General features: G+C 44.5%; 1 protein-coding gene across 8 annotated transcripts in view; it reads right to left on the reverse strand.

Annotated features, from left to right (window-relative positions):
- Positions 1 to 13850, reverse strand: part of LOC105282205 (tyrosine-protein phosphatase 99A) — a 257242-nt gene that overhangs the window by 32178 nt on the left and 211214 nt on the right. For all 8 annotated transcript variants that reach the window (XR_003407329.1, XR_003407328.1, XM_026974292.1 and 5 more), the window contains one exon: positions 2784 to 2965. Coding sequence is in view for 6 of the 8 variants with exons in the window: in XM_026974292.1 (XP_026830093.1) it covers positions 2784 to 2965 (182 nt within the window). In the remaining 2 variants the exon portion in view is untranslated. The remainder of the gene's footprint in view (positions 1 to 2783; positions 2966 to 13850) is intronic.

The raw sequence follows: 13850 nt of genomic DNA on the forward strand, positions 1-13850 counted from the left end.
GCCTCGCGGAAGATTTTTTTTTAATACGGGAAAATTCGTACTGTATCGCGTTACTTAACACCATGGCAAAAGCTGCGTGTTCCAAGTTCAGCAATATTACATTTCTCAATATATATGTATATATATATATATATATATATTATACATAGGTACCGCATCAAAGCGGCGATACACGCATCGAGAGCCCGGACGTGATAGTTATCAAAACCGAAACATCGGTGCGCGAGAAAACGCTGTCTGTCGAAGTCACGTAAAAAATTACCTCGATTTTATCGCGGGGCGTTTACGAGCGGAACGTTAATTCGGTCGCGCGACCCGATCGAGAAATTACGAAAAATTTCGACGTTGACGACACGCGAGCGTAATCACGCGCGGAACGCGCCGACTCGTTGGCGTGGGCATGTAATATCGGAGCCAAATTTTTCTGCTGGTCGATGACACAACGACCCTCGGGGCAGGGGGATGATGTTCGGCGGTATTTAAATTAATTATTGACACGGATGGTGCACACCCGCGCGCTCACGCACACGCGTTTCCCCGTGACGATGGACGCGGAATCCGATTCGGCAATGCGGGTGCTTCTCGATAACGGGTAATTATTCGCATCTCACGCGATCGAATGACGAACCACCGTCGACCGGCAGTTACACCGGCTATCGTGCGAATTTAATAGCATCGGTTTTGTACACCCTATCCGCGCTTTCGATATAACCACGGTGCAACGCGGTACCGTGCCCCCATTTTTGACGCGAAACGTCTCGGACATGGGACGAAATGCGCGAAACGCGAATACGAAATGATCCTCGTGGATCCGCGTACGAAAAATGTGGTCGCAACGATACAGTAGTTCTGGTGAACGCAAATGTCCATTCTGTTACATTTGATAGCACAGATGATATTAAACGCGTAATTATGACACGGAATGAATATGACACTGGAATGTTTTGCGAGCAATGCAAGGATGAGTTTCGAAATATTCATCCGATACGCTTTAATTTAAAACTTAATTATCAGGTTATTAATATTGCATTACACATGGTTAACAAATGTGATTTAATGCATTACCGCAACGCGATCGTGTAAATTAACATGTAAATTAAAAAGAAGAATACATGCGAGCGAGTGCACAGGACACGTGCGACGTATTATTCTTTTTTCATTTTCTCATTCAAACAAAGTGAATTTTTTCAAACGATACAATTCTCACGTTAAACTAACGTAAAAAATATCAACGAAATAAAGAAAATCGAGAAATCGATATAAAAATAAAATCCAACGACTGAAAACGCCAATTTTAATTAGGAACGATTACTTGAGTCGGTGTTTCACGTCATTTGACGCTTCAGCATGCTTCCTAGTGCGAAAAACCATTGCATGTGGAGCATTAAAAGGAAGAAAAGAAGTCATCTGCAGTGGATTTGAATGCGATCCTCACGCGTCCATTCATCCATCCGTTAAAAATGAACCTGGACGCGCCGGTGATATTCCGCGAGCCACCTAATTCCCGATGGACCGTGAGTTCGCGCGTGAACAACGCGGTAATTGGGCCTGCGATCAGGACGCACGGGAATCCGGGTCGAAAAGGCTAGAGCGTGGAGAGGAGATGGTTCGTTCTCGGTTCAGCGTGCAAACTTTGTCGTCCGTGGCACGTATACGTATACGGCTACACGCGTTGCTAGCCGACCCCTTGCGCTCGACGGAATTTATAGGACTCGCCTCTGCGCGCTCAACCTATTTTATAACGTACGGGAGAACAACGCCGACTACGCTTCCGTCGTCGACGAAATAGGGGGAAAGAACGCAAGAGAAAACGAGAGAGAGAGAGAGAGAGAAAGGGGGTAAATTACAGAGACAAAGAAAAAGAAAATAGGCTCGACTCGAGCCTACTTGCGCACTCCGGGCTGCCAGTTGCAATTAGCGCCTCTTTAGTTAGCCGCCCTGGACGGTTCTTCTCGCCTCCCTGGGTGCCAAGAACTGGCCGTGCCGCCCTCTTAATCCCGCCTTCCTTTTCTGCCCATCTTACCCCCCCCCCCCCGCTCGGACTCGCGCCTTTTTCGCCGGAGAGTTTCGTCACTTTCTTCCCCGTCAAACGCTTTTGTGACCAACCCTCGGGCGCACTAACGACCGGAGCGTGTCAACCATTTAATTTAGCATGACGCCTGCCGGCGTCATCGCGGTCGACAAATTTCGTTTTGATAGCCTCCGGGAGGCTGTGTAACTTGGACAATTGGATCGGCTTGAAATGCAGATGAACACGACGCGAAAGGATGTCATAAAACCACGATATTGACCTCCGGGAAACTTTATCGTCGCGACGCTTCCTGGAGCGCCGAGGAAAAAGCTTTCACGTTCGGGATAGTTTTCATTTGGAAGTGAACTCCACGTACCGCAAACGCGTGTCGATATTCATTTATAAATTCTTATAATGTTTAATGTTAAAATTGATAATGTATAATAAACCGTTAAATAGATAATGTATAATGTATAATGTATAATAAACGATATAATAGATAATATATTAATGAAGTATTCTTTCGATCAAACTGGCTAACATATGCTTGATGGTCAGCATATGTTAGCCAGTTTGATCGAAAGAATACTTCATTAATATATTGAATTGTCTGGCGATTAATAATATTCAATTTACTATAATAGATAATGTATAATAAACGTTAAAATAAGAGCGTGTTTCAATTAGAACAATCGGGGTGTTCGCACGCGATGGAAACGAGAGAAAATACGAAGGGTGAGGAGGAAGAAAATGAAAATCGCGAGAAACTTACTTTCACGAAGAGTCACCATGTAGTAGGAAGCCTGACTGGGTTTGCTGCGCCCTAAAGCATTTATCGCCGCCACCCGGAAACTGTACACCGTGAATGGCCTCAGGTTCTCGACGGTGTAGAACGTGTCGTTGTGCGGCGTTATGATCTCCTTGGTCGCGTTCCACGGGCCATCCTCGTCGATGCTGGAAATAACAAATGCGCCGCGTTATGACATTTGCAATTCAATTATCCGCCGCGTGAACTCCAGTCACGCGCAACACCATCGTTACACGGTCATTCGTACTGCACGGAACTTTGAAATCCTTACGGGAAGGAAATCCTGCGCAAGATAGTCCGCCTGACGTTATCACGTCAGGAATATCGCGTTCTCCTTTCCTTTTTACGTAATTCCACGTAATTTGTGAGAGGAAACGTCTTAGTCGGAGGTACAATTTCGAAATCCACTCCACGGTGCACTCGGTCTATGTGTCTGTGTGTATGTGTGTATGCGTCCCTTTAAATTAATTTTCCTTTCGTTTTCGCGAAATTGGAGATTATTAAGCTGCATTAAGAGTATTTCGAGAGTTGAATAAAGTGTTTTATGTATGAGACGGAGAAGAATCTTGATGAGAGACATTCAGATTTGTGATCAATCGCGACATATCAACATATCTGCAAATGCATGATTTTTGTGCGCTCGTACATGCACTCTCGTATTAGAAATTAATCGCGAGTCACGGAAAATAAGTAATAGTAGCATGTATGTCTAAATTTTTGCAAGTTATAAATCATGACGATATAATAATGCAGGATACTTTACGTGTCTTTCTATTAAAAGTGAAACTACATCTAAAACGTGAATCCACATATTATGTTATTGCTGAGAAAGGTGTTATATTATGTAACAAACGTTTTTCATTTCCTCGAAACTCTCCTTCGATGAAAACAAAGATAAAACATAAACAATTGCGGTTACAAGCGCGCATTAGTTACATTTTATTCTTCAACGCGCACAGATATACTTGTAGCATATTGCTACAATTATACAATTAAAAAATCAATTACAGAAGAGTATCAAACTACGTATCAAAATGCATATTTACGCAATTCGTTTATCCGAAATAGGGATTAAAGCAAATTCAAGATAAAATTATAAATCACAATTTTGTTGCGGTATTCCGCTGCCTGCAATTAAAAGTATGGTGATGCGCGCGCATGCTAAGTAAAATCTCACGCGAGCGAGGCGGGAAATCGCAGAGCACGTCACGTCACGATGAAATTTGACGTTGCAACTTTGACGTTTCGCGATTCGTCCCAAGAGAGCTGTGAATATCGAGCAGCTGAAATTCTCGGATGGCCCGACTCTCCTTAATTACCTTAACAACATTAATACTCCAATTAATACCTTAATAAGGGTATCACCGCGCCGTGTGAATTCGCGCGTCGCGTGAGCGGCCGCGAAATTGAACGCGCGATCACGTGATCACTTTCCGCGGATCGTCGATCAGTTCGCGTCGCGCGACAGCTCTGAGTAGTCGCTTGTAGTCTTGTCTTTTCGCGAATTCGCTCGAATCGGGCGCATCCGGAGTGTCGATTTAAAAAATGGACGCTCGTCCGAACGCGTTAGCGCAGCCGGAAGGCCGCGATTAAGGTTCATGTCTTACGTGAATCCTCCCGGCTCGTGATCGCAAAACGATAACGTCTCGGAATGGCGAGATCCGTGTATCACGATGTATTCATCTCGCGGCGTTCGACGAGAGTCGTCTCGATACTCGTCTCGAGTGCCAGTACTCAGCGTGCCGAAACGTCAAGGAGCATCGGGAGTAGCTTGTTGAGGGACTGTCCGGCGCGATAAATTAATTAAGACGGGGATGATCACGCCCGCCCACGTAATTCACTCGTGACGTCCCTCGCGTCCGCCATGATGGTGACGGCCGGTCACCGATGCAACTTCACGCCGTTCGCGAGGAACGCCGGTACTACCGAACTCGGGACCTCGGGTGATTATTATTTTGGTATAATGGGAATATTTGAGATAGGAATTAATAATCGTAAGTATAATTGCGTCTTCGTTAGCGTATAACCTAACCTAACCTAAAGTACGAATCGCCGTCGGGTCGCCGCTCATCGTTGTCGGTTCGAAGTTCGTTCGGAGGAGATTGATCGTTGGTTACGACGCGTCCTGTGACTATTTCTGTATCATCGATAACGGTGTCGTCACGGGTGTGATCGCGGATCGGGAGTGCCGAGTTGTCTGTTTCACGGACGATCATTTTTCAGTGCATCGATTAATCCGCAATCGCGATTGAATACGTAACCTGTACTGTGATCGCAGTTCGTCGAATCGCTTCCACCGAAGAGGTTCGTTGACGATATATTTTACGTGTTATTTCTGTTGCCATTCGCGCGTGCCGAGTGAATTTACGAGCGATTGTTTTGCGCGTTAATTAATCCGTACGGTCGCGTCTTTAATTACATCTTTGCAGGTGCAAATTCGTAATTGATCGCGATCGAATGCGCGTGATACGCGAGTGTTTCGCGAGTGTTTGCATCGAGAGTGCATCAAGGACATCGCAAGATAGGAGGCCACGATGTATCGGAAGGAAAGTGACAATTGCTGTTCATCTGTTTCATCGATTCGGTAAGTCTTTTGCAACGTTGCCATTGTTTTTCAAATTTTTATAATATAGAAATAGAACAACGTACGAAATACATAATAACGGTTTTATACTGATTCATTATGAACTTTTATAATTAACGATAATTAACTCATGATAACTGTTCCTCTCGAGTTCCCGTACGATTAACGAAAATAACGAGCCCGTTTTAATCATTCGTTTTTTCATTCGTACTGAAATTATCGGTGAAAAGTTAAACGTCCGATTAATCAGATTTTCAAAATCGCATTTCCGAGCCGTGAACCTGAAATTAGTGCAACATTGTGCAGAATGTGCGTCGAGAGCGAGGTTACAATTCCCGGAGACTAATTAGCGGTCGAAGACGGCAGCAACGCGGCGCGGCGCGGCGAGGCGATGGGTAAAGGGAAAGGGGGGATTTTATCGTCTTCGAATTGCATATCTGCGTTTTGCGGTAATTAATATAGATTATTAATCGTTGCGCGATCCGTTACAGGAAAGTTTCCGCGCAGCTGCGGTTCGTGTAATTGCCGCAGTTTGCATTCGCGCGGGTAGCACCGATATTGTGCGTCGCGATGGTACACATTCACACACACACACACACGCACGCACGCACGCACGCACACGCAGGCACACCGGCGTAACGTATTATTTGTCACACGCAACGAATCGCGATTATCTCGCCCGAGCGCGCTGTCACGTTAATTTTCAAAGTATTTTAATCGGCCTCTTACCATCTTTCTCTAATGTAACGTAATTGTTCGTCCGCCATAAAGATCGCGCCCGACGTTAACGTGATGACTGGCGATCAGTGTGACGTTCAACGTGGAAACGCACCGCAACGGGGTGTGGCAACCTCCGTAACGCGAATCCGCGCCGCGAATTACGATAGGCGGTGAAAAAAACAGCAAATGAAGAATAACGTTATACACCCCCGCACCCTGCACTCGTGTCGAGTGACGTGCATACATTCGCGTATCCCCCTACAGGCGCTACGCCGGTGTTCAACATCCCCTATTGGACGTAACCAATTTACCGGCGACAGGCCCCTCTCGCCAATTTGCCACTCTGTGAGATAAGGGAATGATCCAGCAATTAAATACAAAAATGACCTGTCGCGTTCGTTTTTTTTTTATTATTTTATTTGCGCCGTTTCTGCGCCATTTTTGCGCTTGAAAGCCCGTCGCGGGGAAAAGCAATCGACGACTTGTATCCAATTAGCGTATCCGTGTCATTGCGCTCCGCGGGCGAATTCGTTGTGGATTTTCGATATGTGCATTTTGTGCGGGAACGCGTGCGGTCCTTCGCAGACGCATCGCGCGGACATGGATATCGATTCAAGCGAAGAAATAGCGTTAAACGATTTGGATCTTTACGTGTCCCGCGTGGGAGTATTACATTAAATTTTGTTGTATTACATTCTGTTGTCGACACAAGCAGAAATATTCTCCCTCCCCTCGCTCTCTCTCTCTTTTTCTTTTCTCTTCGTCTCTTTTCCTCTCTCTCTTCCTCGCGGATTTGTATGTAGGAAACCGCACAAACATCACGGTGGAATTTAATTTGGCCAGCGAAACGAATGCATGCGGCATATTAAATTTCCATCATGAAGCGAAACAACTTTCCTATTAGGATTCGTCGGGTAATCGATTGTTCCAGTTTCTCTTTTTCCGTCTTGATTCTTCTTTGTCGTCGTGGTGCATCGCCAGAGAAAGAAACGCGCGCGCGAGAGAGTTTCTTCGCAAGAGAAGCGTATCTCAGGAAACTCGAGGCAATTAATTATTCGCTCGTTCGTGAATGAAAAGCAATTCTACGTCGCCGATTTCTTTTGATTTTCACGATCGCATTTCCAATACGGAAATGAAGATATACTTCGTAAAGCAGTTGGCTCGATGAGCTAAAAAAAAACTTCAATTCCGTAACTTTTACCTCACAGAAGTAACACGTAAGTTAACATGGACAATCTGAATGCAGTCTATATAAATGATCAAAACTATCTGTCTATAAAATACTTCTTTTAACCGCTTTTAACATATTACTTTTTATGTAGTGTTTCTGACCATACTAAACTTTTCCGAGGCAAAAATGTCAGAGGTTACATTTCCTAATTGTACAAATACACAAATAACTGCTCCGCAGTTTCGAACGCATCTTACGTGCATTAATTATTTAAATGTTTAATAACTAAGAAACTAAAAATATTTCAATGTTTTTCATGAAAAAAATATCGACACAAGCATCATTCTATCTTTAAAAAGAATGCGTGTATATGTATACCTTTTCGATTGTTATTTTCATGCATGAACTTTCGACTAGCGTATATTAATTCGGAAAAGATGCATACAATAACACAGAGGCAGAGGATATAAAATCTATTGTCGAGCGGATATAAAAGCGGGCGGGCTCGCGAGGATTGGGATGGAACAATGAAAAACTTTAGTTTTGGAAAACCTAAATCCATCTCCGACACGGGGAAGAAAGAGCCTATCAAAACTTTCGAGTCCGGGTCTTTCATAATTCCGGCCTATTGTGTGCGTGCCAATCCCGATAAATCTCTAACGTGCGCGAATCCTTGCTGAACGTCCGCGCGCATTTCGCTACATACGCTTTGATACGCGCTTCGTGCATAATATCAGACAATCGAACGAGCCGAATCCGACTGCGCAATTCGGTGATGCCAACGTTTACCACGAATTTCAAAGTTTTAGCGACGCATCTTGTGTACACGTTGCAGGACGATACTTCGCTCGCACGGGACAGATATTTAGGACTCTGACGCGAAAGAAAGAGACGTGATCTTCGTCCGCGCACAAAAATCTCGCGGAGAAACAAAATATGTGCGGCCACTCGTTTTCGAGAAATTACCGTTTATTATCCTTTTAAGATTTATCGCGCCGTCAGTCGCAAGATGAGTTGGGAACTTTGATAACAAAAGTTGATAATAAAGTTTCACCGGAGTTTGGTAGTATTAAAAAAAAAACTGAAAAGAGAAAAGGAAAACAACGGAAGTGAGAGATAGAGAGAGGAAGAGAGGAACGGAGGTGGAACTTCGCGAAAGTAACGCCGGAAAAATGGAAGCGTCTTAGGGAAGCCGTGCGGCGCGCGTACTCCATAATAATTGATTTCTCGCATTTGACGGGTTCGCATTTGATGCGCGCCGTAACACGCTAAAAGAATTGATATATCGTGCCGATAAATCAATTCCCGGAGCATTCTGCCGTCTTTTTGAATTCTGCTGGAGACGCTCCCCCTTGATCCACCTGTCGCCGCGAAATACACGAAAGCATTTCGCCGAGAGGGCGGTCGGAATACTGCTCCCGCGTTGCATTGTGTTGAGTGTCACGTACTTTATAGGTCCGATCGCGATCGGTCGCATGACGCAACCGTTCCCCTTCACCCCCTGCACCCCCGTCGTAATATAAAAGTATATTTCGGCGATCGACACACGCGTAAGATGGATAGCGCGCCTCAATTACCACGATCGTGTGGCGATTGCGATACGGTAAATCTCATGGCGAATCTGTCATCGCATGGTGCCACGCGACACCATCGATTTCACCCTGCCGCGCATAAAATATTGCATATGCGAGCGTGTACGAAATAAAACTCGCACACACGTGGCGAGCCAGTCACGATGAAAGATTCCTGTCGATTCCTTCGCACAAAGCGTTATATACCCTTTGTACATGCGCGTTCTGCTGGATTTGGCAAACAAATTACATTACACGCTATGCTGCACGCGAGTGCTATTCGATATGTGCTACCAATTAGCTGTATTATCGTGGCTCCCTGACGTCGGAAAGCCGTCTCATGTACGCGAAATTCCATCCGACAAATCGCTTCTTCTTTACAATGGCAAACAGATCTCCAGTTGTTAGATTAGAAAGTGTCTATACCGAAAATATATCATTTTATAGAAAATTATACAATTTTATTTCCCCCGCAATAAATATCGACATCGAGTCGCCCTAAAAAAGAAACAAAAAGAAACGATGCAATTGCGATAGTTCACGATAAATGTCTCTTCGGTTATTTCGATCGTGTAGCTATTCAGGCGAAGAACCGAGGCAACAAGAAAAGCGCGCAATATTGCCAACGATTAAGCGGAAGAACTCCGGAAAATAATGATTCGTTAATGACATATCCATCTTCGCATTACATTTTGTTCCGTTTTTCCGTCTGATTTACGTTAAGATGCAGTCTTCAAAAACGCCGATACGATTTCGGCGATTCGAGTGATATAAATGAAACGATAGTAAATCGGATATGTAGGTTTTATTTGTTTTCGCGAATTCTCACAAAAATTTTCAGATTTTGTCGAACCACGATTCATCACACATCGCACGAGCGAGCGACGTGTAATTTATCGTCCATTGACGAAATGCGATCGAATCGGCCTAGTTTTTTTCTTCATCGACGCACGTACGTGCGTTATTTCCGTAAATACACGCATTCGGTGCGTCGTGCATGCCGCATCACGTGTATCCGTATTTTCGGAGGTGCACGTGAAATACATTGCGTAAAGCGCTGAGTTTGATCTTTACGGGGAATAATTTTAGATATGAATTCATCTAATTAACCCTCCGGCGTACTCACAATATCTGATAGATACACGTAAAATGCTAATACTTCAATTCATTTATTTCTTATACAGTTGTTTATTCACATCCTAATACTTGTCAATTTGTTCTTCATTATTTTTTTTATACTTTAGTGTCTGGTCTGGTTAGCCAAGTAAAAAATAATGAAAGTAAAAAATATTTCAAGAAACAGAGGAAAATAGAGGGAAAATTAGTATATTTGTGAGATACAGACCTATCATGGGAGAAAAATATTGCGACTACCAAAGGATTAATGTAAATACACGAAAGGAAACGTTTCGCTGATCGCGAATTAAATACTAATTTCACGTCGACGAGATGTGTAACGTTCAAGTAACTTTAGTTATTTAGCGCCGTAAATGTAAGCGAGCGATATGTGGAGAATTACACGAGATGACTCGAATTCGTTGCACGTTAAACATTCAGCGCGGCGACCTGCGCTTATTTATTTCACGAGCGTTTTGCGTGTTCACTGTTGAAACCTTCATGCGCGCTGAAAACTTCGTCGCGATAATGTTTCAGCGAGCGTTTCGTGTCCATAGACGTTTGGTTATTTTCAATCGGTGAGTGACGATAGGCACTTTTATCGTCCACACGGCTAATCGCGCATAACTTTGGAGGGCACGCACATTTCTACCGTCGCGATTATCGCAGTAATCGCGACAATTCGAGATTTGTGGAATTCGCGGTAGCACAGGAAACGAGCCATGATTCTGCTTGCGGTGAACGTCGCGATTGTTTATGCTTACACGGAATAGTAAATTTGCGCGAATTATCGGCGTACGCACGTATCAGCACGTGTTATCGCTGCACCGCCGAAATGTCACTGATAATCCGATCTCCGCGACTCCAAGTTCAATAGAGTATTTCCTGGAACGTTATGCATCTGTATTACGCGCGATATCCGGAGGTCTGAAATCTTCTCTGGCGGTGCTCCATCGGAACTCGCCTTATATTCGTATCTCATGCAGCTAGCAAATACGAATTTATGCGGAGGATGTATTTCAGGAAAGGAAACTCTGTGTATATATAGATTAGGGACGGAGCGAACGCGCTGCGAATCGAAAGAGACTTATCGCACGCATTTACCAGTATTTACCGTGGAACACGGCTAATGTTTATTTGCGTAAATCATTCAGCCGTTCCACGGAAACTTCCACGGCAAATATGGATTTATGTTTCATGGGCTTTACGTTGTAATGTTACGACGGACGGGTGCGCGTTGTCGACGTCGCCGAGCTTCCTGCGTTCGTTCGCTTGAACGTCAACGAGTCGTATCGAAAATGACAGCGCGACGCGATCAAGCTCAGATTAAAAATAATATGCGAACTATTGGACGCGCTCGAGCGTGCACGCATGATGCGTCGCATAAATCAATGTGCGAGATATATATATATATGTATGTGTGTTGGAGGAGGGGGGGGTGTATGTATGTATATATATATTATATTTTTGAATTTGCCTTCGATGCATTTATCGATCCAGGTCGGTCAGCCGTTCGACGACGAGATTATTGTACGCCATGCTTGGCGCGGACGCGGTCGGCGACGAGCGCACGGATAAAATCGCGTTGACGTGATTGACGGATTTTATGGATAATAAATTTCGCCATTTGCGATGTATTAACTAGACGCGAACTCTTGTAAAACGTCGGAATTTATTTGCCTTCGGCGATAAATCATTTTGGCTGTACGTCTGCATAGCGTATAATCCGAAATACAGAGCCGCATGCACCGCGGGAAGACGAATAAGGAAACTACGCAGTAAAATATTTCACAGCGGTTGTTCCGCGCGTTTGAAACGTGACGAATCAAGCGATGTAACGGTGCGATAAAACGTCGAAAATTGAAAACCTGGAGCGCGCGAAACGAAAAATGGCGAAAAAGGGAAGGCAAATCGACGGATTTCGAAAACTCCGGCGCGTCTGATCGCGACAAAACGTAACAACCGTGTTTAGGGATAAAGGTATCCGCAGTAAAAACGTCGTTAGAGTGGATCCTCCACTCGACGATGCTTTTCGCGAATGGTCGATTTCAAAGTTTTTACGGGCCGGTTCGCATCTTCTCTGCTCGACGCGCGTTGCAACGTTCACGCGTTTGCCTCACTTTTGCGTGTTACACGCAGAAGTACATCCATAATGCGCAGAACGATGGCGAAACAACGGTGAGGCGAAAGAGAGGCAGGAGCGCGGAAAACTCGGTGGTTTTCCGCGCTTCCAACAGCGGCAGCCATTGATTTCGTCTTTGCTGGTGGCTGCTCCGCGCTCTGACGTGTGTCCCTTCTTGCGACAGATTTTTTCCCCCCATTCTGCAACCACTTGCACCCGCAATTTCGCAAGCGCGCATGCAAACGTTCTCCTTCATGCTATACGAACGAGCACTTGGTCGATGCGAGATTTTTCTGGGAAAACTTGAGCTCTTGCTGCGAGCGCGTGACATGATTGAAACTGGCGCCGATTGTTCTCCGATGCCCTTTGTTTAAATGAATTGTCCGCTACGCGATCGACAAGGGTTAAGCGATATCGCAATGCAAATGACCGCACCACCGAGCATTTCGAATCGTTTCGGTTTGCAATTGCGTTGCCTCTCTTAGTTTCGTCTTTTATTCTTATCTTGCATTTGCAGGAACAACGGTCTCGCGATTGAACAAATTTTGAATCCGCTCGATCCTTCTCAACACGTTCCCTGTCGCTATTTACCATTTTCCATGTACCATTTTCGGCGTATATTGAAACTCATTTTTAAGCCAAGTGATATTTTTATTATTGATAGATAAAGTGCAAGAAAATAGGTGTTGGTATCACTATTACATGTGATGATGTTTGTTAAGTTGCATCAAGTTTTACTATTTTTCTACTAAAAACTAACTTCCCAGCTTACAAAAAGTGAAAAAAAGATCATTTTTACCTCCTATTTATCACACTATACATGTACTGGTATACATAGCTTGACAATTCAAAATAACAATGCAAAAACGATTTGGCAGAGATCGTGTTAAGTAGTAATTTATAATTCTCATGATTATTTTTTCGCTACTTTATTTTACTTTCGAGTATAATGCATAAATGATGAGGATGCTTTTACAATATTTCAGTACTCCTTCTTTTAACTCAGAGTGACGTTGTTGAACAGTCAATGTGCTCGCAGCAGACCTGCATAATAGCAATTTCCTAGCCTTTAATCATTGAGGATGTAATATTAAGTTTGCCCGTTGGTAAAACCGACGGAGAGAGGTATCCAGTCTTACCAAGCAGACTTAATATTAGACCCTTAAAACTTAAGGATTTAGTAGCAGAGGAAGACTGTACGTGTGCGGCTGGTCTCTTTCGTTCTTCTTCTTCTTTAAGGACGGAGCGAAAAGAAGAAAAAATGCAAACGAAAGATCAAATTAACCCGGCGCCGGTACTTGAGATTAACTTTCTCAAGTTCGTAAAAAACTGCGTTAAGACTACCCTCGCGCCGAAGCATTTTAATCGTAAGCGCTCTCTGGCCTGCCGCTGCTCGCATAGATACGAGCACAGTTTCGATTCGCGTGGGATCTCGTGATTCCGCATTAAGCGGTCATTTGCGTAAACAAGAAAGAGGAGAGTCCGAGAGAGCGAAACGGGAGAATCCGAAGATCCCGAAGCGAAGACCCTTCGCGCGCGTACGTATCGCGTTGCACAGCTCGTTTTCTCCTCCATGACGGTGATGATGATGAAACGAATGACGCTTTTGATGCGCATCGCGTAAAGTCCGCGCAGTTCGCAGCGGAGATAGCGATTACGTGCGGCTCGTTACATCGCTCGCTAGTGCGCGCCATAACGCGTTATCCACGCGCTCGCGCGCGCACGTATCGTTCTTGCTCTTGTCGGA

This window comes from Ooceraea biroi, chromosome 12 (assembly GCF_003672135.1).
Source record: "Ooceraea biroi isolate clonal line C1 chromosome 12, Obir_v5.4, whole genome shotgun sequence".
Classification (NCBI taxonomy): Eukaryota; Metazoa; Arthropoda; class Insecta; order Hymenoptera; family Formicidae; genus Ooceraea; species Ooceraea biroi.